The sequence below is a fragment of the Oryctolagus cuniculus genome, chromosome 1 (genome assembly GCF_051225735.1).
Source record: "Oryctolagus cuniculus isolate XC-2025 breed Fujian yellow rabbit chromosome 1, ASM5122573v1, whole genome shotgun sequence".
Classification (NCBI taxonomy): Eukaryota; Metazoa; Chordata; class Mammalia; order Lagomorpha; family Leporidae; genus Oryctolagus; species Oryctolagus cuniculus.
The window spans coordinates 220,030,839-220,056,527 of NC_142867.1; the positions used below are offsets into that span (position 1 = coordinate 220,030,839).

General features: G+C 42.0%; 1 protein-coding gene across 1 annotated transcript in view; it reads left to right on the top strand.

Annotated features, from left to right (window-relative positions):
- Positions 1-25,689, top strand: part of PAPPA (pappalysin 1) — a 266,049-nt gene that overhangs the window by 46,413 nt on the left and 193,947 nt on the right. Inside the window, exons 3-4 of the mRNA XM_051855823.3 lie at positions 18,372-18,517; positions 22,760-23,053. Coding sequence (XP_051711783.3) covers positions 18,372-18,517; positions 22,760-23,053 — 440 coding nt within the window. The remainder of the gene's footprint in view (positions 1-18,371; positions 18,518-22,759; positions 23,054-25,689) is intronic.

Genomic DNA, 25,689 nt, shown 5'->3' on the forward strand with positions numbered 1-25,689 from the left:
TTGAGTAGCGCTGGTTAAAATTCATTATTCTGGGACGGCACCACAGCTCAATAGGCTAATGCTCCGCGTGCAGTGCCAGCACACTGGGTTCTAGTCCTGGTTGGGGCACTGGATTCTGTCCTGGTTGCCCCTCTTCCAGGCCAGCTCTCTGCTGTGGCCGGGAGTGCAGTGGAGGATGGCCCAAGTCCTTGAGTCCTGCACCTGCATGGGAGACCAGGAGGAAGCACCTGGCTCCTGTCTTCAGATCGGCGTGGTGCGCTGGCCGCAGCGTGCTGGCCGCAGCAGCCATTGGAGGGTGAACCAACGGCAAAGGAAGACCTTTCTCTCTGTCTCTCTCTCTCTCACTGTCCACTCAGCCTGTTAAAAAAAATTCATTATTCTCACCACTTCTGTAGCTATTCCTTTGAGTATAGTAAGATCCACAGGTAGTGCAACTTGGCAAATTGGCAGACTCTCTCCAAAAAGTACCATCTCTTTTGAACCTCTTATTTTGTACCTGCTGGTCCTTGGGTCTGTTGGCTCATGCTTTCAGGAATGCATGTGTTGTACGAAAGGACTCAGTCCTAGCAGGGACATTGCAGAAGACATCAAAATGGTGTCAACTGGCAGACATGGAAACATCTGCAGAGATTGAGGAGTACAACCTCCTTATCTCTTCTAGAGGGAAACTGAGGCCAAAGGTCACACAGCCTATTAGTGGTAGAGGCTCCAGATTTCTGACCGCCAGTTATCCTGCTATGACTCAGTTCCCCAGCACCTCCCTGACATTTTTGTCAGCCACAAACTCTGGCTTCCTCACATTCTGTCCTTGCTGTCTCATTCCCAGCAAGTAGGGGAGTTTGTGAAGTGCTGAGTGGGGGAGTTTGGAAGAGAATTGGATAATGGCCTTGGGTTTCCACGAGCCACTTCAGAACTATCAGAGCTACACTGGCAGTGGGTGTGTTTTTTGAGAGGCACTGAGCAGGTCAGCCAATGGAGGTTGTTGAAGGAGGCTATGCCAGTGAGGGTCTGAGAGCTGTCATGTAACCATTCAAATATGCTTAGCCTTGGAGAGAAGATTCTCACAGGACCAAGACCACAGGATCATGATGCATGCACTTCACATCTTTGAAGACCTATCTTGTGGAACAAAGAGCTGAGTGATTCTATATACTTTCCAAGCTTTGGCTGGAATCAGACTATTGCAATTACAGGAGGTAGCTTTGAACTGAGTAACGGAAGATTACATTTCCAGTAAGTAGAGTCCTTCTGGAGAGTGCTTCTCTGTGGGTGAGTGAGCTCACCATTACCAAAGCTATGCAATCAATGCTGATGACTATGCACAGTGAAGCTATGGCTGGGGTTGTAACACTGATGGAGTTGTTCAGATTGAGCACTGCACAACCCAACTTTTAACTGATCTCTTTCCATGTCCTTTTAGGAAGCTACATAGTGACTGTTTCTCTTCTCTCTAATAGGCATTTATTGGGCATGTCTCTACTATTCACTGGGGGTGTTGTAATGATTTGGTCATGTTCTGCACCATTGATGGCCTTCCCCCTTACTGGGAAAGTCATACACAAACAGAAAAAACCCTAAACGGAGGGTCTAGAAACACAAAGTGAGGCAAGAGACCCAAGAAGCAGGATTTATTCTGACAAAGGAAAGCAAGGCAAACCAAGTGGAGGAGGCAGAAATTGAGTGGGCATCCAGGAATAGGCAGCCTATTGCGAGGTGGAGATGCAGACTGCATCAGTCAAGGTCTTAGCAGGAAGCAGATGGTTCGTTCAAACAGAATGAGAGGAAAGTTGAAGGGGGTGCTGTTTTGAAGGAGAGTCTATTTGCATTGATTTAGGCAGCGTTGTTTAGTACAACCAACAAGAGCTACCCCTATACTCTAGTGCAGGCAACTATGGGAGCCATTTCCACACATGGCCTCTAGAGGCAAGAAGAGGGAGTGGTTAGAAACCCAAAGACAGTGACTGTGTAGGGATGGTTTCCTGGCAGCCGCTGTGGCCCCACAGCAGATGGAAACAGTCAACCTACAGCCGTCTGATCAGAAGAGGACCAGGAGACTAAATTCTGTATTGTCACTCCCTTCTGCCTTCCAGTCTCTCATCAGTGCTTCCCTTTAGGTGTACCAAACTATAAGTCACAAGTCAAAGAATCTCATGGATGCCATTCATAGAGGCCAGCCTTCTTAGGGCAGAATGCAGGGTAGAGTGCAAGTGGATGAGTAAACAGAGGGTGTCCAGAGCACAGAGAAAGCCAGGATATGCAAATAGAAGGGCTAAGCAAGGCACTAGGAAAGGTAAGGACTAGGGTAAGGAAGGACATGGAGAACAAGGAGTCAAGCAGTGTGACTAGAATCAAAACCGTGAGCAGGGAGACCCTCAGTGTACCTCACAGGAAACTTTAATAGCAGATTTAATCCTCCCTCTCTCCTTCCTTCCCTCATCTCATCCCAGATTCCCTTCTGTTTCTAATTTTGTATATCTTTGTCTTGATAAATATTTTTTTAAATGTATTTGTTTATTTAGAAGGCAGAGCTACAGAGAGGCAGAGGTAGGGGGAGAGAGAGAGAGAGAGAGAGAGAGAGAGGTCTTCCATCCACTGGTTCATTCCCCAGATGGCCACAACAGCCAGAGCTGGGCCAATCCAAAGCCAGGAGCCAGGAGCCAGGAGCTTCTTCCAGGTCTCCCACTTGGGTGTAAGGTCCCAAGGACTTGGGCCATCCTTTACTGCTTTCCCAGGCCATAGCAGAGAGCTGGATTGGAAGAGGTGCAGCCAGGACTCAAACCAGTGCCCATATGAGATGCTGGCACTGCAAGCTGCAGCTTTACCCACTACACCACAACGCTGGCCCAAATTGGTAAACATTTGTTGAATACTCATTCTGTATCAGCCCAATCACTGCCAATTTGAAGCTCACCTTCTAGCAGGTAAGACAGACAAGTTAAACATCCATTGCAAACACTGATGTGAAGGAAGTGTCCACAATACCTGCCAGGACGAGTAGTCTGTGTGAGCAGTAAAAGCCTTTCTATGCAAGTGGCCATTTAGAAAAAGTTTTCCAGGTGAGTCTTGGTGATTCTCTACAGTGGTGGAGAAGAGTCAGGTAGGCAGCACTTCATCTGCCAGCCATCAGAGATGTCTACACACAAGTAGAATGCACTTCACATGCCCTTTCATAATAGAAATGAAAACCTAGATATTAATAGAAAGTCCTAGTGTCAGGAAATCCAGGGATAGCTGACACTCTGGGATGTAAGTACTTTACTGTAAGAGGATATTGCAGCAAACCCACTGAGTTCCTGTTTGGACCCCTCCAAACTGCAAGCCTGGGCACTATCAGGTGAACTTCACCTTTGTCCATAGAGAACTATTCATTTGGAATAGAAAGGCTGGGAAAACCAGAAACTTGCCCTACCCATGTTGTCTCATTGTCTCCTAAGGAAACAGTGTCTTTGTCTTTATTATTATTATTACCATCACTACTACTATTATTATTCAAAATGTAAAAAGGCCATTTCCTGAAGTTAGCTTTTGGGTTTTGCTATGTTTGTTATTGTGGGGTTTATTGTTGTTTTGGACTACCACGTTAACATTGCTAGATATCTCCAAAAGGGGAAGTAATAAGTCTCTTTTTTTTAAAGACTTATTCATTTTGAAAGTCAGAACTACAGAAAGAGAGAGGGAGAGGCAGAGAGAGAGAGAGCGAGCGAGCGAGCGAGCTGGCAGCTACAACTCTCCTCAGTATCTTCCTCTGCTGCTCTGCAGAGTCCATTAAGCGAGGTGTCCTACTTCTTTCATCGGATCATCTCATGGAATATATACTTCATACTCCCCAGATGCTTATATATATATATATCTGAAAAAGTTGCATGGAATCAGAGATTTCAAAGTTGAAAGGAGCAGAGGATGGATCTGCCTTCCTCCTGCTGTGGAGGAGAGACCAAGCTGTCAAGGAGAGGTTAGCATTGATGTTGGCCACACAGGAAGATAGAGGCCAAGCTGAGACCAAGGCTCACCTCCTGCTTCCATTACTCCTGTTCCATGTCAATCCCATATCCATTGCCTAAAAATCTTAGAAGCTGGCATTTTGGAACCTAGCAAAGTAACATTTAGTGTAGTCATGTTCTTAGTCATCATCCATACTTTGTTAAGACACTTAGTATCCAAAGCACTGTGGTAAATGCTATAGGGACCCAGGATTCCAGAACTTTTGTTTCAGAGAGTTTGCATGCTGTGGTTTAACGGCATTTTGTCATAGCCATTCAAGAAATGGCAAGAAGGGAGATGACTAATTTCCAAGTAAACCACACAAACTGTAAGGCTCACATGCATTATGAGAAAAGGCAAGCTCACTGTGGTTTAGAAAAGTTAGGAAAGGTATAGTGGTAGAGAAGGGGTGCAAACAGGCTTCTATTATGGGCATGCTTTATACTGAAAGCGAAAAGTTACCTCTGCAGGTCAGACAGGTAATGCCATGGGGCTTGAGGTGGGAAAGTGTTGAGGGTTTGTGTGCAACAAAAGGTAAGTCTGGTTTGGACTCCATACAAATCGGTGTCATGAATTCTTCTTCAGGTTATAGACTTCAAAGACTCAGACTGATTTAGAGTGGAGGAGTTGAGCGGAAATAGAGCCTAGCTTTGACTCGGCTGTTTCTTAGCTATACAATCTTGAGTAAGTCTTTTAATCTGACTGAACCTTCATTTCCACATCTATCAAAAGGGAATGATAATAATATCTGACTGTCTGGAACACATATTGTTTTATGTGGCCATGAGGGTCACATAAAATAATATCCCATGGAAGGGTTCTAGGAAGAGTTAACCAGCATGCAGATGAAAGGGACATTGTTTTTTCAGTAACTTTCTTCATTCTTTTCCAGTAATCATGTAAGAGAAACTGCTTGGAATTTTATAATCAGAATATCAGGGTTTATTTAACGTGACTAATATTCATTAAAGCAATAACAGGAGTCAGGCCTGGTGTAGTGGAAAAATTATGCATGTTGGAGACTGACCAGGGTTTGAATTTTGGCTCCACTATGCACTAGCTGTCTGACCTTGGCATGTTGCTCAATAAGAGTTGTCGGTTTCTCATCTGTAAAAATTGGGTGATAACAGCTATCCTGTGGCACGTCATGAAACTTAACCAGAGTCATCTGTGTGAAACACCTGGTCTCTGGTGTCTGGCACATAGTAGGTGCTGGAGCAAAGTGCCCTCCCTTCTCACATGCACACGTGGATACCATCACCTCCCTGTCAGCCTTGTTTTATGAAGCTGTCTTTCTCCAGCCTCTTAAAAAAGTCCTGGATGAAACTGCAATATACAAATTGAGAGCTTTACCCAGATTATACTCATTCTTAAAATACTAGCTCTTTTTGTTCCCCCTTATAACTGGTCACAGAATTGGTATTTTTAAATAAAGACCACATAGAATATCAACTCATTGAGTTTGCTCACTAGTTTATTTTTAAAATGACCCAAATGTCTAATTGTGTTAGAGGACATGTTTCCTCATGGAACCATCCCAGGCAGTGTTGGGATTAATCACATGGAGGAGGGACCAGTTTGGTTGAAGCCACTGGAGTTTTTGACCCTCTTCAGCCCTCATGTCTGCTTCAGTGTTGTTACACAGAGTCATATCCAGGCATACTTGTACATGTGGTCCCATTTTCTCCTATTCAGCCTGGTTTTCTTTTATACTTTTTCCTTCTGAACAAAGTGCACTTTGACTCACATGTTCTAGCCAGGAACCTTGTGCCCATGCCACCTTGATCTTTGAGAGTAGAATTTAGGGATGACTGGAATCAAGTGAAGAATTGTTCATGACCCCTAAAGATGAGGCTAATAAGGTGTTCACAGCAGTGGCCTAGAAGGAGTGGTGGAGGATCAGTGCAGTCAAGCAAATAAATAAGAATAAAAGTTTTAGAGACAGGATGTATTTCAGTAGAACTTGTGACCTTGCACAAGTCTCAGCCTTTGGCAAAGACTCATTTGCCTGCTCTGTAAGGTCAAGAATGAACGTAACAGTCTACTGCACTGAGTGTTTTAGAGGATTTGACAAAATAATACATAGTCAATCTTTTAGAACAATACTTGGTACATAGAAAGCACTGAAAAATAGCAGTTGTTATCAACATTGTTGTTTGGGGATTTCCCTTCTCTCTGAAGTCTTCTGACCTCTTATATCCCATGTCTTTGAATTCCTAGCCACTTCTCAACCTGAGCCCACTCACTAAATCTCTGGGCTGGAGTAAGAGTCAAAGATGACCTAATCAATCACTCTATTATCAAGAGTCCATTTATTTTCACTCTCACACATTCCATCTTTACTTTTAAAAAATTAGATTTCAAAAGCCATATAGAGTTGAAATGCTAATGTTTTCATTTTCCCAAGCATGCCACACTAAGATTGTGCTTTTTCAGCAAGAAGCAAAGGCATGTCTGAGATCCCTGGTTGGAACTCATTGAATGGTGAGCTAATAGGAAAAGAACCAGAAGATGAAGAGGTGTCCATGAGGTGCTTAGGAACACACTGAGCAAGTTCTCTCCTGGCCTGGAACACCCCCTATCCTCAAAATTGGCAAGCAAGTGTTAGGGAACTTTGGAGGAAATGCTGGGGAGCATGCCCTCATCATGCTCCCTCTGTCCTCCTTTCCTTAATGTGAATTCCCAGTACCCATTCCCTGGATGGATGGGCAAGAGCACTGGGTATCCTTTGGAAGGTCTTAGCAAGAAGCAGCTGGGTTTCTCCACCCTACGTTTGATATATTCAGCACCCTTGTTCTCCCTTTCCAACTGCCAGTGACCCAGACCACTCAAGACAGCCTCAGCACTTGGTTAAATTCCCTTCCAGGTTAGGAAACAAAGCCAGTGCAGGTGTGTGTGAAGGTTGAACTGACAGACAGCAGTACATTTTGTTTTAGTGAAATACATTTCTCTAAATCAATTACAACTCAGCTTGTTCCTTCAAACTCACAACTGGGCAGTTTTCCATCTCCTGAGAGGGAACCTCCACACCTCTGCTCTCACTTTCTGGAAACACAAAACTGGCGTGTGAACAGCAATGTGTTTTGTTCACATTTTGTTTGTATAAGAAGACCAGGCTCATGTTTTCCTGGGATTCTTTTGGGGGTTGGGAGTGTGTTTTCTATCTTTCTCTTTACCCTTTCGCTTCTCTGCTGTGTGGTCTTGGTTGTTTTAGCAATCTGCTGGTGATGGGTTGAGGATGGGGGAAGCACTGTCTCCATTTCAAGCTACTGATGTTTGTGATTTCAGACTTTTGTGAGTTCAGGTGGCCAACCACAGCTCTTAGCCTTGACTTTGACTTTTGACTACTGAACTATTTTTAAGACCACAGAGGGCAATGGTGACTATAACTCCACAGAAGCACAAAGTATCTCAGAATCTTGCAGAAGGAAGAAGAGACACAAGGAGATCCCTTTCCCAAGAGGATCCATGGTAGAAAAAACATAATTTGCTTGTGGTTTGACCAAGCATAAGGAAGTCACTGAATTATTCCAGTCACTTAATGGTCAACATGGAATAATCCACTTCCCTTCTCTTACTTCAAATTCTTTTTTTGTAAAATGGGAAAAATCTGAACTGTTTTCCTATTCATATTTTCTCAAAACAGACAATGGTAATCCTGGCTCCAAGCTTGAGGGGACTAGAGCTAGAGTACCAATGGAGAACTTGACATAATTAAAAGGAACAAATAAAGCCTTGCATCAGCTCTGGAGATAGCTAGAAAAATAAGACAGAATCTCTGTCTCCAAAGTATGTACCAGTCTGTACATCTAACTGGGTACAGTGTGTTCAGTGTAGCAATGAAGGAGAAAGCCCTACTCATATTACTCAGATCTGAGTGGCCTAGTGATGGTATGCTATACTTGAGGCGTCTGCCTGTGTGCTATTTTCATTCCCTGGAGCTTGCCATTCTGTCACAAAAATCAATCTGAATTTAATTCTACTTTCCATAGCCTGACATAACAGTGTCATACTTTCGAGCATCATGTCAGCACACTTGAATTCATTGATTGTCACATAACTCTGTAAGAGCTATGTCCATTTTAACCCATGAAAGTCAAAAGTTTGGAAAAGTTGTTAGACTTGTGTTAGGTCATCTACAGAAATCTACACCTACTGTGGTGATTCTGTTGTTCTAACTTCAAGCAAACATGATATTTGCCTTAAGTTAGGTGATTTTTATGGAGCTGTGATCCAGGCTAAAATCCAGGTGTTGCTATTTTGATGCATTTGATGATGATATACTTCTTGATCAATCTTTCTCAAGCTTAGTGTTGTTTAGTATTCACATGCATTATATGACCTACATGTCTGAAACTAAGACCAAACTACAGGCTTCCATGACTGTTACTACTTATAGAATAGATGTGACTTGTCTTTGTTAATTGTGTTTCATGCATAAAATAAGCCACAGGACTGTTGGTGAGCTGTGTGTATTGTACTCAGTGTGGTCAGTTGTATTATTTATTGATTGTGATTTTGATGTTCCATAGAAGAAGTGAGATGGTGGGAAGAGAATACTGTGAGCCCTTGAACACCATGATTCTGTTATGAAAGCAATGGTTTGCCACGAGATTGTCACATTAGGACTTCTGACCACAATATCACATTTCAATTACTGTACTTTATTATTCAGCAAGAGGTTCCTCATGCCTTAATGATTGCTCTGAAAATAAATGAACTCTGTGTCCCTGAGGCTATCAAAACAGAGATTGTAGAACTCCAAGTAAAGAGATTAGAGAAGTGACTGTTCATTCAGAAGTTTGTGATGGTGTGTTTGAGTATTCATATGTATGTGTCTATCAACTATATGCCAGGCATAGTACAAGGTGCTGGAGTACAACACTGAACATTCAGCAGGGCACATGTGATTCTGCCTTTCAGCATTTCCTGCACAAAGATAAGTAACTAGTTGCATAAGTGTTGCCAAGGAAAAGTGCAAGGTGTTGAGGAGCCTCAGAGGATGGCTACGTAACTCAGATGTAAGGGGTCAGAATCACCTTCAACCTGGGTCCTGAAGGATAAGTCATCTTGTGCAAGTGGTGTAGCTGAGCATGCCAGGAACCAGATGTTTTAATACTTTCCTTCTGCCCCGGCACTGTCTAAAATCCATTTTCAGAACTGCAAATGAGAAAAATAGCAGCAACATATTTCCTATCAAATTGTAGTCATTTTAAAATAGAGTCCTGTATTATGAGATTATTTTATTCTTTCCTTTTGAATACTACTCAAGTACCTTTTATGATATGAGGGGTATAATACAAGGCAGGTCTCTTCCCCTTTTGAATGTTTTTTTTTTCCATCAACATTAAAAGTTTCTACTCACTTCCACCTCAGTTTTTATAATGACCCAAAGACCTGACGCATCTCTACTGGCATCTCCTGCTTTTGGAATCCCTCCTTCTTCTGCTCTAATCCAAATCCTCAGGATCTTCTATCCCAAACATCACCTGCTCTCCATCTGCAGAGAGCTGCAGACCCATGACTTTCCTAAAGATTGGCCCTCTAAGTAACTCAGCATGAGGCACAACCTTGGGAGACACATTTCTTTCTGGATTTATAACAGCATTAGGAGGCTTTGTTGTGAATGTCTGCGGTGAATAAGGGGTGTCTACTACAGTGCACCAAATTGGAAACCACTTCAGCCTCTCTCACTCTCATCCCCACTAGCCTCAAATTGTTCGCCATGAATGAATACCATTGCCTCTTAGGTATTCTTAAATTCACCTCCTTTTTATGTATGACAGTGTCAATGCCTCCTTCCCAACTTTCCTACCTCCTATAGTCCATCTCCCAAATTCCTCCAGAAACTTCTCTGGAAGAAATATACCATATCACTTTATTTTTTTCCCATATAACCTACCAGGGTCTGCTCTTTTTTTCTCCATAAACTGATGTGAAGGACCCTTCCTGGGGGCACCCTTGCCGACCCATCTAGTCATCTTCTGAAGCTCCTCACATATTTCCAACTTTGCAACATTTCAGGTGGGAACTTGCATTTTCTCATATTTCTCATTCTCTTCGAGGCCTCTGGACTTCCTGGAACTTCTGATACTTTCTCGTTTTTCTGATGGAACCACAGTCCATCATGTGAAGGCCTCAGTGGTATATTACCCATCTTCAGCTGAACAGTATCATTGCTCTACACTCCCCCACAATTGGCACCCCCTTTATAATACACATATTGTTAGGTAATACAAGAGACTAAGAGTTAAGGATATGGTCTGCAGCATCCAACAGACCAGGGATCATATTCAGTGATATGTCAGACCTCTGATGCCTAAGAATGAAGAATCTTGGAAAACTGTGTCAACTCACTTAAACCAGCTTCTTCCCTTATAAATTAGAGCTGCTCATACATAACCCTGAGGGAGTTTGTTGAGCTTCAAAGAGACAATAAAAGTATTAAAAAGTACCTTAGCAGTACTAGTATCTAGTAAAGTCCTCTAAATGCAGATGTTATTAGTGTTATCACATTGTGTTGTGATTTGTTATTATTTGTGATTTGTCGTTATTTACTTATTTCACCACCTTCATAAAATTTGTAATTCTTTTGTAATGAAAAGTATTTCTCTTAATATTTGTATGGCTAGTTCTATGTGGTAGAATCTCAATAAATGTTGATGAATGAAAACAGAAAAGAATCAATGAATGAATGCTATGTGGGAAGGAAGAAGTTAGGAAGGAAGGAAAGGGTGAAGGCAGGCAGGAGGCAGGGAAGGAGTGAGGGAGGGAGGAAAGATGGGAGATAATATAAGAATGACTTATTCAATAAATGAAAGAAAGACCAATTTTTCAGTTGATCTTTCCCATGTGTGAAACTTCCAAACACAAACTGTTATTTCAGAAACTAAACATTCAGTATTCTAAGAATTTAATAACCATCCAAGCAATTTTTCTGTGTCTCATTTTACGGAGAAGAGAGGCAGATTTAGGCATTTCAGATAATGAAACTAAGCAAGAGAATAAAGTCCAGATCTTTAGGGCCCTTGGGATAAAATACAAAATTCAGGTTTTAGTACTGGTCACAGCTTGGAGGAAGCTTGTTATTTGGAACAAGGATATGTATGCAATAAACATTCTGAGGTTTATCTTGCTTTAATGATTTGCCTTGAGTGACTTTGATCTTTATATTTGATAATCATTTTCAAATGGTCTAGTGTGTTCTGAACATGGAGTCGTGGTTCATGGACTTGAGAGCCTCCTTGGGAATGACAAGCTGCAATCAGAATTTGGAAATGGGTAATGTTAGAGGACTTGTTCCATGAGCTGTAGAAACAGGGCAAACTTCCCCCCACCCCATGAGTGGAAGATAAGCACACTGGCCTAGCAAGGGGAAGGATTCAGTGAGGACTAGAGAATCCAAAAGGAGAGGGATCTCAGGTCAGTTTCTTCTAGCTCCATGATCAAACTTAAAAGATTGATGCATTTTGGAACTTTTTCATGAATTAGATACTCTTCTCATACATTGCTTCTTGGAATTTTTATATCCTCCTTTCTGGGTTAAATTTTATAACCCCCATTTTACAGATGAGCTCAGGAGAGACTGAGGGCTAACATTGTGGCATAGTAGGTTAATCTGCTGTCTGCAATGCTGGCATCCCATGTGGATGCCAGTTCTAGTCCTAACTGCTCCATTTCCCATCCAGCTCCCTGCTAATGCAACTGGGAAAGCAGCAGAACATAGCCCAAGTCCTTGGGCCCCTGCCACGGACATGGGAGACCCGGTTGAAGCTCCTGGCTCCTGGCTTTGGCCTGGCCCAGCCCTGGCTGTTGCAGCCATCTGGGAAGTGGACCCAACTCTGCCTTTCAAATAAATAAAAATAAATTTTTAAAGAGAGACAGAGACAGAGACTGAGTCATTTGGCCAAAGATACAGAGCCACTTGGTGAAAGAGAGAGAATTTGAACCTCGGATTTGAGTCTCTTAAATAGCACTGTGCTAGCTTTTCCTTTAACCTAACAGAATTGACACAGCTTGTAGCCTACAAGTGGCTCACTCTTGGTCAGTGTTTTGCTCAGACAAACCCTTCTGAAGTTGAAGGCCTGCACACATAGGCAGCAGCACACCTGTAACCAGCCTTCACTCATCAAGAGCCTAGGGAGTTTGGCACAACATTCTCACTTTCTGCATCAAGGAAATAGCTGAATGGAAACCTGCTTTGGCTGAGAATAGAGACTCATCAACCTTTGAACTGGACTCACTGCAAGCCCTACCTCTGACCAGACTTCTTTAAGATGGGAGAAACAGTGCACTCTGCTTCTAAGAATCGGGAAAACTCATATCTTCCCACCCTTTCCACATGATTTCATTTAAGGGTTTTGTAGTTGTTGTTTTGAATTTTGAATGTGGTTCCCTTTTGCTTCTCTTTCAATAAAACAGGCCCTGACAGCCCTCTCATTCAGATTATTACAGAGTTGTACCATCTCAGGCCAGTGCATTTAGGAAATATGTTGTTGGCACTCACCAGTGAGTGAGATGCATAAAGAAAATATTCTAATGACAGTTGAGTTGAGAGAGCTTTGATCTCCCTCCAGAACTGCACTCATGGCTTTGAAATGCAGTTCTGGCAAAGAGGTAAAGTCTGGGCGCCTTGGCAATAGGGCTGGGCCCCCTGAAATAGACATTCCAGGGGACCCACAACCTCCAAAGTAGAATCCAGGTGCATGGATTGCACAGGAAGAAAAGAGAGACTGGGACACCAGTCTTGAGAGGCAGACCTGAGAAGAGGATCTAAATTAGGAAGAACATTCCAATCTAGCTTGACATTTCTCAAACTGTGTGCTTTTACTAGGTTTTTGAAAGGTCGAGGTGGGGAGAGGATTGGGAATTATGGTCAAATATGTTTGGGATAATTTATTGTACTATCTGTTTTATTCCCATTTTGTATATTTCTTGCAATTAAGAAATGTATTTAAGTTTGTTTAGCAGCACATGTAATAAACCCATGTCCCTTGGAAACCTTTTTCATTTAAATGTTCATCTGCTTCTTAGCCTTCTGTAGACTAAGAATGGAAAACGCTGGGCTAGTTAACAAGCTCAATGAACAAATAGGAATTGTGAGCTGCCACACAGATGAAGGAGTGTAGTGGGAAGAGGGTAGATATCCAGGCATCACAGATTCTGTGCTGGGGTGCTCAGTGGAGGAAGAGAGTGGAGGCTGCCACCTTCCCCATGGTTAGCTCTCTAAGCTCTGCACCCTTGTAGGGACGTGTGTCCACCAGAAGGAAATGGTGACTTTACTAACTGATGCAAAAGTGCTATGATACACAAGTCACATAGCTACAGAGGTTCATCATCATGCCTATTTGTGCCCATTATTCAGTATATGACCTTGAGTTAAGTCCTTGAGTCTTGGAATTCTTCCTGTTTTGAAATTATAGCATTTGGCAGAGACATGCTCAATAGCTGCCAATCAGCGGGAGCTCTCTTCAAGGAAACTTTCAAGGAACAAAGCTAAATCCATAGCCTGATGGAGAAGACATGTGCTTGCACTGTAAATAAAACACAAAGCAAGAGCAAATGTTTAACCCAGCAGTTAAGTTGCCAGTCACACATCAGACTACCTAGGTTCAATATGCAGCTCCGAGATACTGACTCCAGCTTCCTGTCAGTGCAGCCCTTGGGAGACAGTGATGATAGCTCAAGTAGTTGGGTCCCTGTCACCCATGTGAGAGACCTAGTTTGAGTTCTTGAATGCCAGTTTCAACCTATCCCAACTCTAGCTGTTTCAGGTGATAGGGGAGTGAACTACCCAAGGGAAGCTCTCTCAATCTGTCTGTCTCTCTCAGTTTAATTTTCTCTGTCTCTCTGTTCTCCAAATAAGTACATAATTTTAAGAACCCATGAGCGGAGTGATAAGAATTACAATTAACAATAGGAGGCACAGGGTGAGAAGGCTCATTTTCAGATACAGGTTATGAAAATTTTCAGGTTGCTGATACTTATCATTGCCCATGCAGCAATGCAATACAAGTAGCCTACATGAATCAGCGAGTGCTTTCTCTGTAACAGCCACCATGCTAGACATATATCTGTATTGTCTCTCATCCTCCTAACACCCTCCAAGGGGTGGTCAGTACCATCCTTGTCTCACAGGAGAAGTGGTCAGGAGAGGATACACAGAACATATCACACAAAAGCTGGACTTTTCAGGGAGTTTGGATTTGAAAAGCTTACAATTCAAGAACAGAGATTGTGAGGCAGAGGAAGGAAACTAATGTGCATGGGTAGCTAACGTGTCTAACTGGGGAAATCTGGGCTTCTCAGGAGCAGAAAACCATAGGAACACAAGTGGCTGAAGCTTTAGGAGAAAGAAAATTGGATGATGGGGGAAGAGACATTGAAAGCTGAGACTTGTAGAGCCACATGGAGGCAGACTGTCAGTTCAGATTTTTTCCCAATAAGAGGAAATCAGAGTCTAGGACATGGAGAGGCACTCACATTTTTCTGGGTGTGTGCAGACACTGCTCAGCTGTCTCCTCTAATCCTCAGAACATAAGCAACTTGTCTATGGATATAGGTCTGTCTGTCCCACTCTGAGTTGTACTGATATATAAATTAATAAACATATGGTACTTTGGATTTGGATAGATTTTTCTTGGGGTGGGTGGATGACTAATGATTTTCTAAAATAAATTTGACTAATTTACAACTTATATGAGGGTTTTTCAAAAGTTCTTGGACAATGAAATTAAAAGTAAGTTTATTTTGGTGCAAAAAGTTTTTGCAATTCATTCATACAAAGGGTCTTCAAAAAGTTTGGGGAAACTGCACATTATGAAAAAAAAAAACTGTGGATTTCACAATTTTTGCATAAAAATAAATTGCCTTTTAATTCCATTTTTCACAAACTTTTTGAAGTCCGTGTGTATACAGAGCCAGCCTTCCCACAGTTGTAAAATGAAAGTCAAGTGGCCCTAAGCAAGCCCTTTTCTTTCCTTTATCAATATCCCTAGAATCTCATGTTCCTTCTGGCTTTGATATTTGTGCTTCCTCCTCCATCCATTGACAAGAGAAGAAAAAAACAAAACAAAACAAAACACAACTTTCAAAGGATGAGGGGGAGAGACAAATACCCACATGGACTTCTGCCTCCAAGGTTTCCCCTCTTATACACTTGGGAGACACCCAGCTTGGCTCTGAGTTGGTGGGAAGACCTCAGGCAGCATAAGGGAAACTTTTAGGCTTAGAGCTGTTTTTTCCCTTTGGGTGGATCCCCCCAGAGAGATGGGGAAGAGAGAAGCCAGTGGGGCCAGGGACCTGGCTAGCTGCCGTGGATTCTTCCCCCTTTGGGAAATGGAGGCTTCCCAAAGTATGAAACAAAACCCACATACAAGCCAGAGAGAGGTTCCAACATCCCACATCTCTGCTTTGGGCTAGGATGAATGCCACCCCCTGAAAAGACTGGCTTCTGCAATTAACCCTGAATAAACAGCCAATTAAAACCTCTCCCCTACCCCTGCCCTACCCTGTCTCTTCCTATCATGAAACCTTCTCATCCCAGAGCAATGGGGCAGAGGTGGCTTTCTCTAATAACATTTGTGTTTTTTGCCTGAGAGAACATTTGATGGAAATGGATGAATCAATTAGAAAATAATAAATAATGTGGAAAGGTTTGATCCAAGAAAATCTAGGCTCCTCTGTGTTTTTTTTTTTTCTCCTCCCATGAATTGTTTCCTTTTTTACCACAGGCCTGGATGAGCTTGGAAATTAGGTTGCTGTAAGAGTTGGACACATCAAGATTTGTACTTGGCCTTGTCCTGGTAGTATGATTTCTGAACCACTGTTCCTTCATCTGTAATATGAGGATAAATGATAGAATAGCTAAGCATGCTCTGAGGGTTTTCTACATATTCTAAACCCTTTACACAGCCATTATTAACCTTCTAATCCTCTGAACAACTCTATGTGTCAGGTACTTTTATCACCCTTATACCATGTAAAAAGCAACTGGGGCACAGGAAGTTAAACGAAATGCTTACTGTGGCCCAAACATCAAGAGGAAATGCCAAATTCAAACCTTAGACTCTAACTTGGGAATGAGCCAGCTTGCCCACTTTTCTGCAGTGCTTCAAATGCTGAACAGACACAAGACCACATGGGTACCTAACACAGGGGCTGGCATACAGGAAGTTCCTAGTAAATGTTGGATTTCTCTATTCTCTTTCCCCCTCTCTGATTAGGACTCCTCATGAGGCTTCCAGTCTAAGAAGCTGAATGTGGGTTCTTAAGAGAAAGAAAGGCTCAGTACTGGGCCTCCACATTTGGGATCGAGTTGTGTAGCCATCCCTGGAAGAATCAGCTTAACCTGGACATGTCTGCAATCTCCCCCAACTTTATGTCTCTAATGCAAGTTAACATTTTTGTTAAATGTCATAAAAATTATGTTAACATTTGGTCTCATGGTCTTGGGGCTCTCCATGACATTGGTCTCCAAAAGAACACTGTAGGTATCTGTCCTACCCTATTCATATTGGGGTAGAGATATCAGTGTGCAACCTACATAAATATTCTGTGGATAACCAGGCAGTTGTTAACTAATCCCAGTGTATTGATAGGAAAACTGAAGCATCATAATGAGGAATTGTTGAAGCTGAAATTGGGACGTAAATGTCTTGAGTAGACAAGTGCAGAAATGATAAAGGGGTGGGAGTGTGGTGGGAATCAGGGGAGTCTTCCTGGAGTAATGATACCAGAATGGACTCAAATTTGTTTACCAGAGGACAAAGTGCTAAGCAGAGTCTCAGTAGAGGAAAGCGTATGAAAGGATATTGCATCACATTGAATGTAGGAAATTCTGCCTATTCCCAGAGGAAAGTCCTAAAGAGGCTGCACAGAGATGACATTGAAGAACAGGCACATTCTTGTAGGTCATGTTTGGAGGGAACTTAAGAGTTTACTCTTTTATAAATGGGGAAGCCCTTTTGTTACTACAAGAGGGAAAGTAAAGGGTACCATTGCTAATGGATACTTCTTATATGTCTTGTTAGGGAGAATTCCTAGGGAGAAAGAGTAGAAAACACTGCTAACTAGCTGTGTGACCTTAGCAAGGTGTGAAGACTCGCTAAAACTATTTCTGTTTCCTCCTCCAGAAAGTGTAAATACAAATACTACCTCCCTACTTGTTAATAAAAAAGAAATAGACATAATCATGTGAAGTCCAGCCCCATAGAAGAACCCAACAAACATGAAATGTCATTATTCATTGACTTTATCTCATCTACTGCATCAACTTGCCTACAACTTGCTTATTTATGATTTTATTCATTGATTCATGTCTAAACTTACTCAAGAATTATTGCCAGTTTCTCACAAGGACCCATAATATTTTAACAAAACAGCAACAAAATAGGGGCTGAAGTAAGCATGACAGAGGAGCAAGGTGCCTCTCTATTTAGAAAATGAACTGGTGAGTAATATGCCCTTGTCTGATCCAAAGCACAGGGCAGTGGCTCACATTTAGTGTTTTTGTTCTGATGAGAGACTCATATTTCTCAAGGCTCTGTCTATCTATCTCCCTCTCTCTCTATCTCTTTCTCTCCCCCCTCCATACCCACACAGAGAGAGAGAGAGAGAGAGAGAGAGAGGTAATTAATTCATTCTGAAGATATGTCAGCCTACAATAGCAGCAACCCCAAATGCAATATCCCTCTCTGATCTATTTTACAGTTTAAGAAATAGTCTTAAAGAAAGCAGAATTATCTATGGGAAACAGCATGATGCCTGAAAGGAAAAAAGGATAGACTTCCAAGTTAGCCAATATTAGCCTTGAACTCCAATTCTGCAACTTTAAGCCACCTACTTAATAACACTGGGACACCTGTACTCATCTGGACAACAGAGTAAATGCCTCTTGCCTGGTTAATGTAGTCAGGCAAAGTAGTGCTTCTACTTCAGCTCTGTATTCTCCAAATAGGTAGTCCAAGGTACCCATAATTAATGAATGAAAGAAGAGCCTAAGGCTATAATACATGATATTTTTCCGTGGTCTGTGTTCTTGATCTATATATATTCATGTTTTGTGGCCCTGTCAATATAGAAATATCCTAAGGTGTACAAATGTTAACTATGGATAAATTGTTCTTCAAAACTGAAAACCCACTATTTATAAACTGAGCAATATTGAAAAGTCTCTTAAAATCAAAAGGACTTAATTCTCTTGCCTGTAAAATGGGATTATTTTACTTACAACATTATCAGGGGAATACAATAAAGTGCTATTTAGAAAGAGGTTTGCAAAATGTCTGTCACATAATGGTAGCTCTTAATTATCTGGGGAATGGCATACCTATTATTTGAACAGTACTTTTGGGGGATGATGATAATAGCAAGGTCTCTTTCTATTTTAGAGCTTATCTGGATGTTAATGAGCTGAAGAACATTCTGAAATTGGATGGATCAACACATCTCAATATTTTCTTTGCAAATTCCTCAGAGGAAGAATTGGCAGGAGTAGCAACTTGGCCATGGGACAAGGAAGCCTTAATGCACTTGGGTAAGTCTTAGGAACTCCTTCAGGAGGAAATTGAAATAGAATAGAAATAAACTTAGTAGTAATGATGATCATCACCATCCTCATAGTGGGGGTGGGGTGAACAGCCCATGTATTCGTCACTTTTTAGTGGACAGAACTGTAGCACTCCTTTCTCATTTTGATCACCAGGCTATTTTCTGAAGGAATTAGCACCATAATATTAACATTTTTTTTAACCAATTGGAAAGCTGAGACACAGAGAAGAACTGAGGCTTATTCAAAATCACATATAAGTCAGTGGAAGAGCTACACTGGAATTCAAATTTTTAAATCTCATTGATTGCTTTCTCCTTATACCCCTTGTCTCCCAGTTCATGCAAATATCATCTCAGCCTGGTAACCACACTGTGTTGGTGTAACCAGTCATGAGCTGGCTTGAAAGACATCAAAGACACAAGAGAGAGTTTATTTGTAAGAACCCCTTGCTCCTGTAGGTTCCACCCAATGACAACACCAGGAACTCTTCTTACACTCAAATTATATATATCCATAAACGAGACGTAAGTTTATGCAAACCAATCACCAAAGGTCGGAAATGACAACAGTTTCTGAACTAGAGTCTCCAAACAAACAGTGTAGTTCTTTAATTTTGATTTTTCCATGTTCTCCTCCAGTCCATGTCTATATGTAGACAGGGATGTTTTTACTTGTGCATATTTTAAATCATAACATAGATGTAATTTTGTGTTCTCTTTTCACTTACTATTATGTTATCTCATTTTTCCATGTCACAGAAGTCTTATAATTACTTCCCATGCAGTTTTTTCCACTTGAAATCACAAGAGAAAACCATCCCTCTGGGTTATTTCCTCCTCTCTAAAGAGGAGATTTTTAATAACCACATAATACTCCATTGAACCAGGGCTCCACAATTCACTTAACCATTCTCCTCTTGGTGTAATGTTCTCATTATTTACAACAATGAATACTGATGACTCAGTGAGCATCTTCATCTAGAATGCTAGTGCTCAGCAAAGTGTCAGTGCTGAATGTACTGTCAGGGTCTGCCTGGTCCAGACTTCAGTGTTTGCTCTAAATCTATGGTATCTTGGAGAAAAGAGGTTCTGCATTTTCCAGTAATAGAAGTCATGCTGAGTCAAACCAGAGACTTTGTTCCTCCAAACTGCTCTCATTTCTCACTTGTTTTTAGGGAATGAAAACAATTTTTGTACGTGTTTGTGTGCTTTTATAAAGCTAAATACAAAGATAAACATCTAATTGTTCTCAAGTGAAGGATTCTGTTCTTTAGGAGGCATTTACCAATGTCTAGAGACATTTTTTGTTGTTACAGATGGGGGAATGCTACTGGCATCTAGTGGATAGAAGCCAGCGATGCTGCTGAATGTTCTGTATGGACACAGCAAAGAATTTTGCTGAAGTTGGGAAATGCTAACATAGATGATGGATGAGTAGACAGAGAGACTCAGACAGACAGGCGTTGGGCAAAATAGAGTGTGCAACTCAGACAAACTTGAAGATGAGGGCTTGTGTCACACGGGAATCACCCCACACCAAAGCCCAAAAACATGGGAGTGCTCAGCTGTGACTTTACTTAGGAGCATGGCTCCTGGAAAGTCTCTTTTTCCACTCAGCTCCCAGCTTCCTCAAAATAAGCAGGTTTGACTAGATGGTCTCCTAGGATCCTTCTCTGTTCTGAAATTCTATCCTATTGGAAAAGCAACCAAAAATACCATGATCAGAGTCTGAGAAGTGTTGAACAGCAGGTTTCCAAAATTAGAAAAAAATACTCCTGATAATTCCATGAATTTCACGGACTGGCTGAGGGCCAGGAATATAGGAGGCTATAAATCCATAGCATGTTATAGTATTTCAGGATGATGTCAGGCTCAAGCTATTTCATCTTGTAAGAGAAACAGTGAACAGGACTCTGGTGCAGAGTTGCCATTCTGTGGAAAGCGGTGAGATAGGAAGGGATGAGGTAAAACAAACAGGACCAGCCTGCACATTAAGTCTGGAATCTTAACATCATCCCTGAAATGGGGATACAACAGGGTCCTGCCCCCTGTTACTTCAGTGTGGAAGCTTCCTGGAGAGACAGAGAATCACTGACACTATTGTAGCTCCTTATTTTAGAGTATGCCATAGATGCAAAGTCCATGTTCCAAGATTACAGGACCAATATGAAGCAGAAAGAGAATCACAACCCATGTCAGGCTTGCTGAAGCTGACCTCCTGGCTGTCTCCTCCCCATCCTGGACGATGTTGATCATAAGCAATTCTTCTGCAGTAGCCCCAGTCGAACCCAATTTATTAGAACCATATTTTTTACCTTTCTTTTCTATGTTACACCATGATCCCTGGAAAAAGCCTTGGGTGGAAAGGGGATTATGTTTCATATTATGATTGACAGAAAATAATTGAGAAAGATTTCCTGTCTCAACTTTTCTTCCTCCCTCCCTCTGCCTGCCTCTTCTCATATCCACACATTCTCTCTCTCTCTCTCTCTCTCTCTCTCTCTCTCATACATCTTATCTTTGTGTTAGAAGATTTTTAGTAATTCAGAATTAATAGATTTTGTGACCCCCTTGACTGAGCAAGCTCACTACCCTGTCTGTGCAGTGAATGATAAAAGTCCCCCCCCCAACACCTGTTCTGGGCAAGCCAGTCCAAATCAACAAGGCCCAATATCCTCATGATTCCTTTATAAGTAGCTACTCTGCACTCTAAGTCCCTGTTTGCAAGGTTCTCACATCTGAGTTGTAACCTTTCCTTAAAAGTTTGTATTTTAAGGGCGCTGCGTTCTAGTCCCAGTTGCTCCTCTTCCAGTCCAGTCTGTGGTGTGACCCGGGAGGGCAGTGGAGGATGGCCCAAGTGTTTGGGCCCCTACACCCGAATGGAGACCAGGAAGAAGCACCTGGCTCTTGGTTTCAGATCGGCGCAGTACTGGCCATAGCGGCCATTTGGGAAGTGAACCAGCGGAAGGAAGACTTTTCTCTCTGTCTCTCTCTCTCTCACTGCCTATAACTCTATCTGTCAAATTAAAAAAAAAGTTTGCATTTTAAAATTTAACTGTCTTCTCCTAGCCTGCATGTCTTTCTGTTGCCCAAGTGAACATGGAACAAATATTACCCATTGATTCAGCTAAAATCTATTCCATCCAATTCTTCAAGTTAATCAATGCCCCATTTTCTTGGATGTACAGGACCATTGCTTCTCAAATGAGAATGTATCAAAAAAGTCATTCAAGGCTCTTAATAAAATAGTTCATGATTCTCTAGGCCTGGGGAAGGGCCTGAGATTCTGCATTTGTACTCAGAGTTACCAGGTGATGTTTATGCCGTTTGTTCTTGGGTGGATAGGGTGGTATTCCAACTGCTTAGTTAGACCTCACAAACTCTTTAGATGAGTCAGCATTCAGCAAATATTCATCACATGCTTAATGAAGTACTATACTCTGGTCCCTGTGATAGGAATTAGCAGTAGAACACAGATTAAGAGCCCTGGCTTTGGAATCCAAAGATCTTGGTCTGAAATTCTAGTTCTACACTTAACTCTTCAGCATAGATATTTTGCCTCTCTGTGAATCAGAGCCTCTCCCATTGAGTTTTGAGCTGATAACAGTGATTTTATCCATAAAATACTCAGCACACAGTTTGAGGATACATAGCAATTACTCAGGAAGCCCTAGCTCACAGGATCACTGTTAAAATGGTAAGCACACGATGGTGTTGGCCTTCAAACATGTTCACAAAGATGAAAAAATAGGATATAGAACTCACTAAATGTCATGGAATTAGTGGGGGGAAAGTAAGAACTGGAACCAAGGTGCCTGAGCTCTGGGGCTTCATTTAAACAAGAACATGCAAAGCCTGCCTTGCTTTCTAAAGAAATGATCACAGCAGAAATGCTTACTCCCCAGAAATCTGAGTCCCTGGATCCTAATGTCTCTTCTTTTAAATAGTTGGAAATTATCATGGGTAAGTGGCTTTACTTATTTAAACATGGGTATTTTAATCTGAAAAATGAAGGGATTGTACAAAATGACTTTTGAAACTCCTTTCTGCACTGATAATCCTTGATTTTATGTCACAGGTTATAATAGCCTTCAGGGAAGTGAAGTGATAGAGAAGAGATATCTTTTGATTTTTGGGCACCACTCCTTCATCCTTAACTGATTTGGGGATTCTTATACGAGGAACTGGAATGCCCAGCTTACCTAACACTCTGATTTTCCTCTTGCAGGTGGCATTGTCTTGAACCCATCTTTCTATGGCATTCCTGGGCACACCAATACCATGATCCATGAGATCGGGCACAGTTTGGGTCTCTACCACATCTTCCGAGGCATTTCAGAAATCCAGTCTTGCAGTGACCCCTGCATGGAGACAGAGCCCTCTTTCGAGACCGGAGACCTCTGCAATGACACCAACCCAGCTCCCAAACACAAGTTCTGTGGTGACCCTGGGCCAGAGAATGACACCTGTGGCTTTCATAGCTTCTTCAACACTCCTTACAACAACTTCATGAGCTACGCAGGTAGGGCTCTACACTCCATAGAGTGCCTGGCACTGGATGCCTGTTGTGGGCTGCAGTCCTGATTCATAGTAGTCTTGAGTAAGCTGCTTACTTTTTCTAACACTGGTCCTAAATATTCAGAATATTATTCCTTCCACGGGAACCTGAGGAGTTCAGGGAAGATGTTTTTCTCTCAAAACTCCTCAGAAAAACAAACTTTAAGAAAATGACGGGCCAGCGCCGTGGCTCAATAGGCTAATCCTCCACCTAGCGGCGCCGGCACACCAGGTTCTAGTCCCAGTTGGGGTGCCGGATTCTGTCCCGGTTGCCCCTCTTCCAGGCCAGCTCTCTGCTGTGGCCCGGGAATGCAGTGGAGGATGGCCCAAGTCCTTGGGCCCTGCACCCCATGGGAGACCAGGAGAAGCACCTGGCTCCTGTCTTCGGATCAGTGCAGTGTGCCGGCCGCGGCGGCCATTGGAGGGTAAACCAACGGCAAAGGAAGACCTTTCTCTCTGTCTCTCTCTCTCAGTCCATTCTGCCTGTAAAAAAAAATAAATAAATAAATAAAAAATAAAAAGAAAGAAAATGGCTGTGATCCAGAAATCCCAGGTAGAAGATCACACTCTGCTACTGGGGCCCCTAATACTTCTGAATCGTTCCCTCCCTGGGTCACTTTTCACAAGAAAATTGAATGTGTGGACTTGATCTCCCAGTTTAGGTTCTTTCTAGTTTTACAGCTGTATTTTTATAAGCTGGTGATTATTGAACCATTTTTAATTTAACTTACGTGTCCTTTACATAAATGTGAAATCGTCATCCTCTCCTTTGCAGCTTTTTTTTTTTTTTCACAAAAAACAAAATAATGCTTTGGTATTGCAAATAATAGAAAATTATTACATGATATTGGATATGTTTTTTCCCTAACTGTGTATATCTTATTATAGCCTTTTTATACCATTAGTAACTGTGAAGGGCTCTTTCTCTGGGCTCTAGGATTTCCTGCTCTTCTTTAAAACATGATACTCAAGGCCACTTTTTGCCCTGTTAGCACTTTGAAAAACTAAATCAAAACTCTCCTTTCTCAAACTAGTTAAAGATCTCTCCACTGGCCAGTTTAGTCAAGAGTCCTTGTGTAAGGCACACAAGAAACAATTGCAGGTGGTGGTCCAGCATCAAATCCTATTTCAATAACTTACTTTTCCCCACTGAGAACTAGCAAACTGCGTGAAAGTAGAGATTGCATCTAATACATTATTACATGCATATTCCCAGAACCTAGCAAAGGGCATGTTTCTCCCTATATGTCTATTAGGAAGGTGAAAGGAAAGAAAGGAGGGGAGAAAGAGAGGGAGAAAAAAGAATAAATTCTCATTACAGGAATATACAATTGATTCTTATCAATAACACTTTTTCCGCCACAGAACAATTTATTGACTATAAAGGACTTAAATATGCTCCATCTTATTTACTTCTCACTAAATCTATGAGATCTGTGCTATCCCTATTTTATAGATAAAAACTCTGAGACTACTGACGTCATTTGCCACAGTTCAGAAATCTGACTCCTAGAAGTTTCTTTTCTTCTCTTATGCCATTCTTCAGAAGAGAACTAGCTGTTGATTGCATGGGGAAAATGACCAACATGGATGGAGTCTGCACTCAGAGCCTTCGTGGCTGTGAGAGCGGATTCCAGGCACCCATTCTTGCAGGAACCAGAAAAGTTCCCTTCCAGCTGTTTTGGCTTTCTGATGGGGTTTTGCCTCCACTGCATTTTGTTACTGAAACTCAAAAGATTTGATGATCCTTGGGGTTCTTGCTTCCTATTTGGACTGATGACTTCTGGGGCTTCTCCAGGATAGGGTTCACACAGCCCATACTTGACACTTCTTGAAAGGTCATAAACCCAGCTCTGGTACCAGAAAGTCTTTATGTTTGGATCTCTAAAAAAAGACCAGGGTGCTGGGTATTTCCTCAAATGCAGATTCCCACTGGGCTTCCATTCCCAGCCAGTGCTGACACTCACATCCGGTGCTCCATCCCCTCAAACAGCCCTGCTTACGTTCCATTTCTATAGCACCTTTCCTTGGCCAGCTCAACACACATGGAAAATAAACAATAACATGAGTTTGGACGTTTGCCGGCCTCTTAGGGGCCTAGAAGCTGCCACTAGCTACCAGACCCCCATAAACTAAAAGTTTTTTTTTGTTCCTCTTTGTACAGATCTAAGAGGTGATTGATTTACTGTTGTTTTTTTAAAGGAACCCCTCAGCTCAGTGACCCATTAACAGCAGAACTAATTCACTGAGCTACGATAACAAACTTACACCCGCAAAAGCATATTCAAGGCAACCATGAGCTTTGAAATGTTTGTTTTCCTTAGGATCTCTGATAGATGAGGTGACAAAAGCAGCTGGATGAAATCCAAGATGCACAACAGAACTGGGTTCTCAGGACTAGAGAGAGCCATGCGTTGGGGCTCCCTCCATCAGGAAAAGAGGGTGGAGATATTGCTTGGCCAACTTCCTCCTGTTGCTTTTCCTTCCTGGATACGTCTTCCTTGAGCCTGTCACTAGTTGCATAAAAGGTCTAGTTAGTGTAGCCCTGTCCAATAGAACTTGCTCAAATATGACCATAGTCTGTGTCTGTGTTGTCCAGTA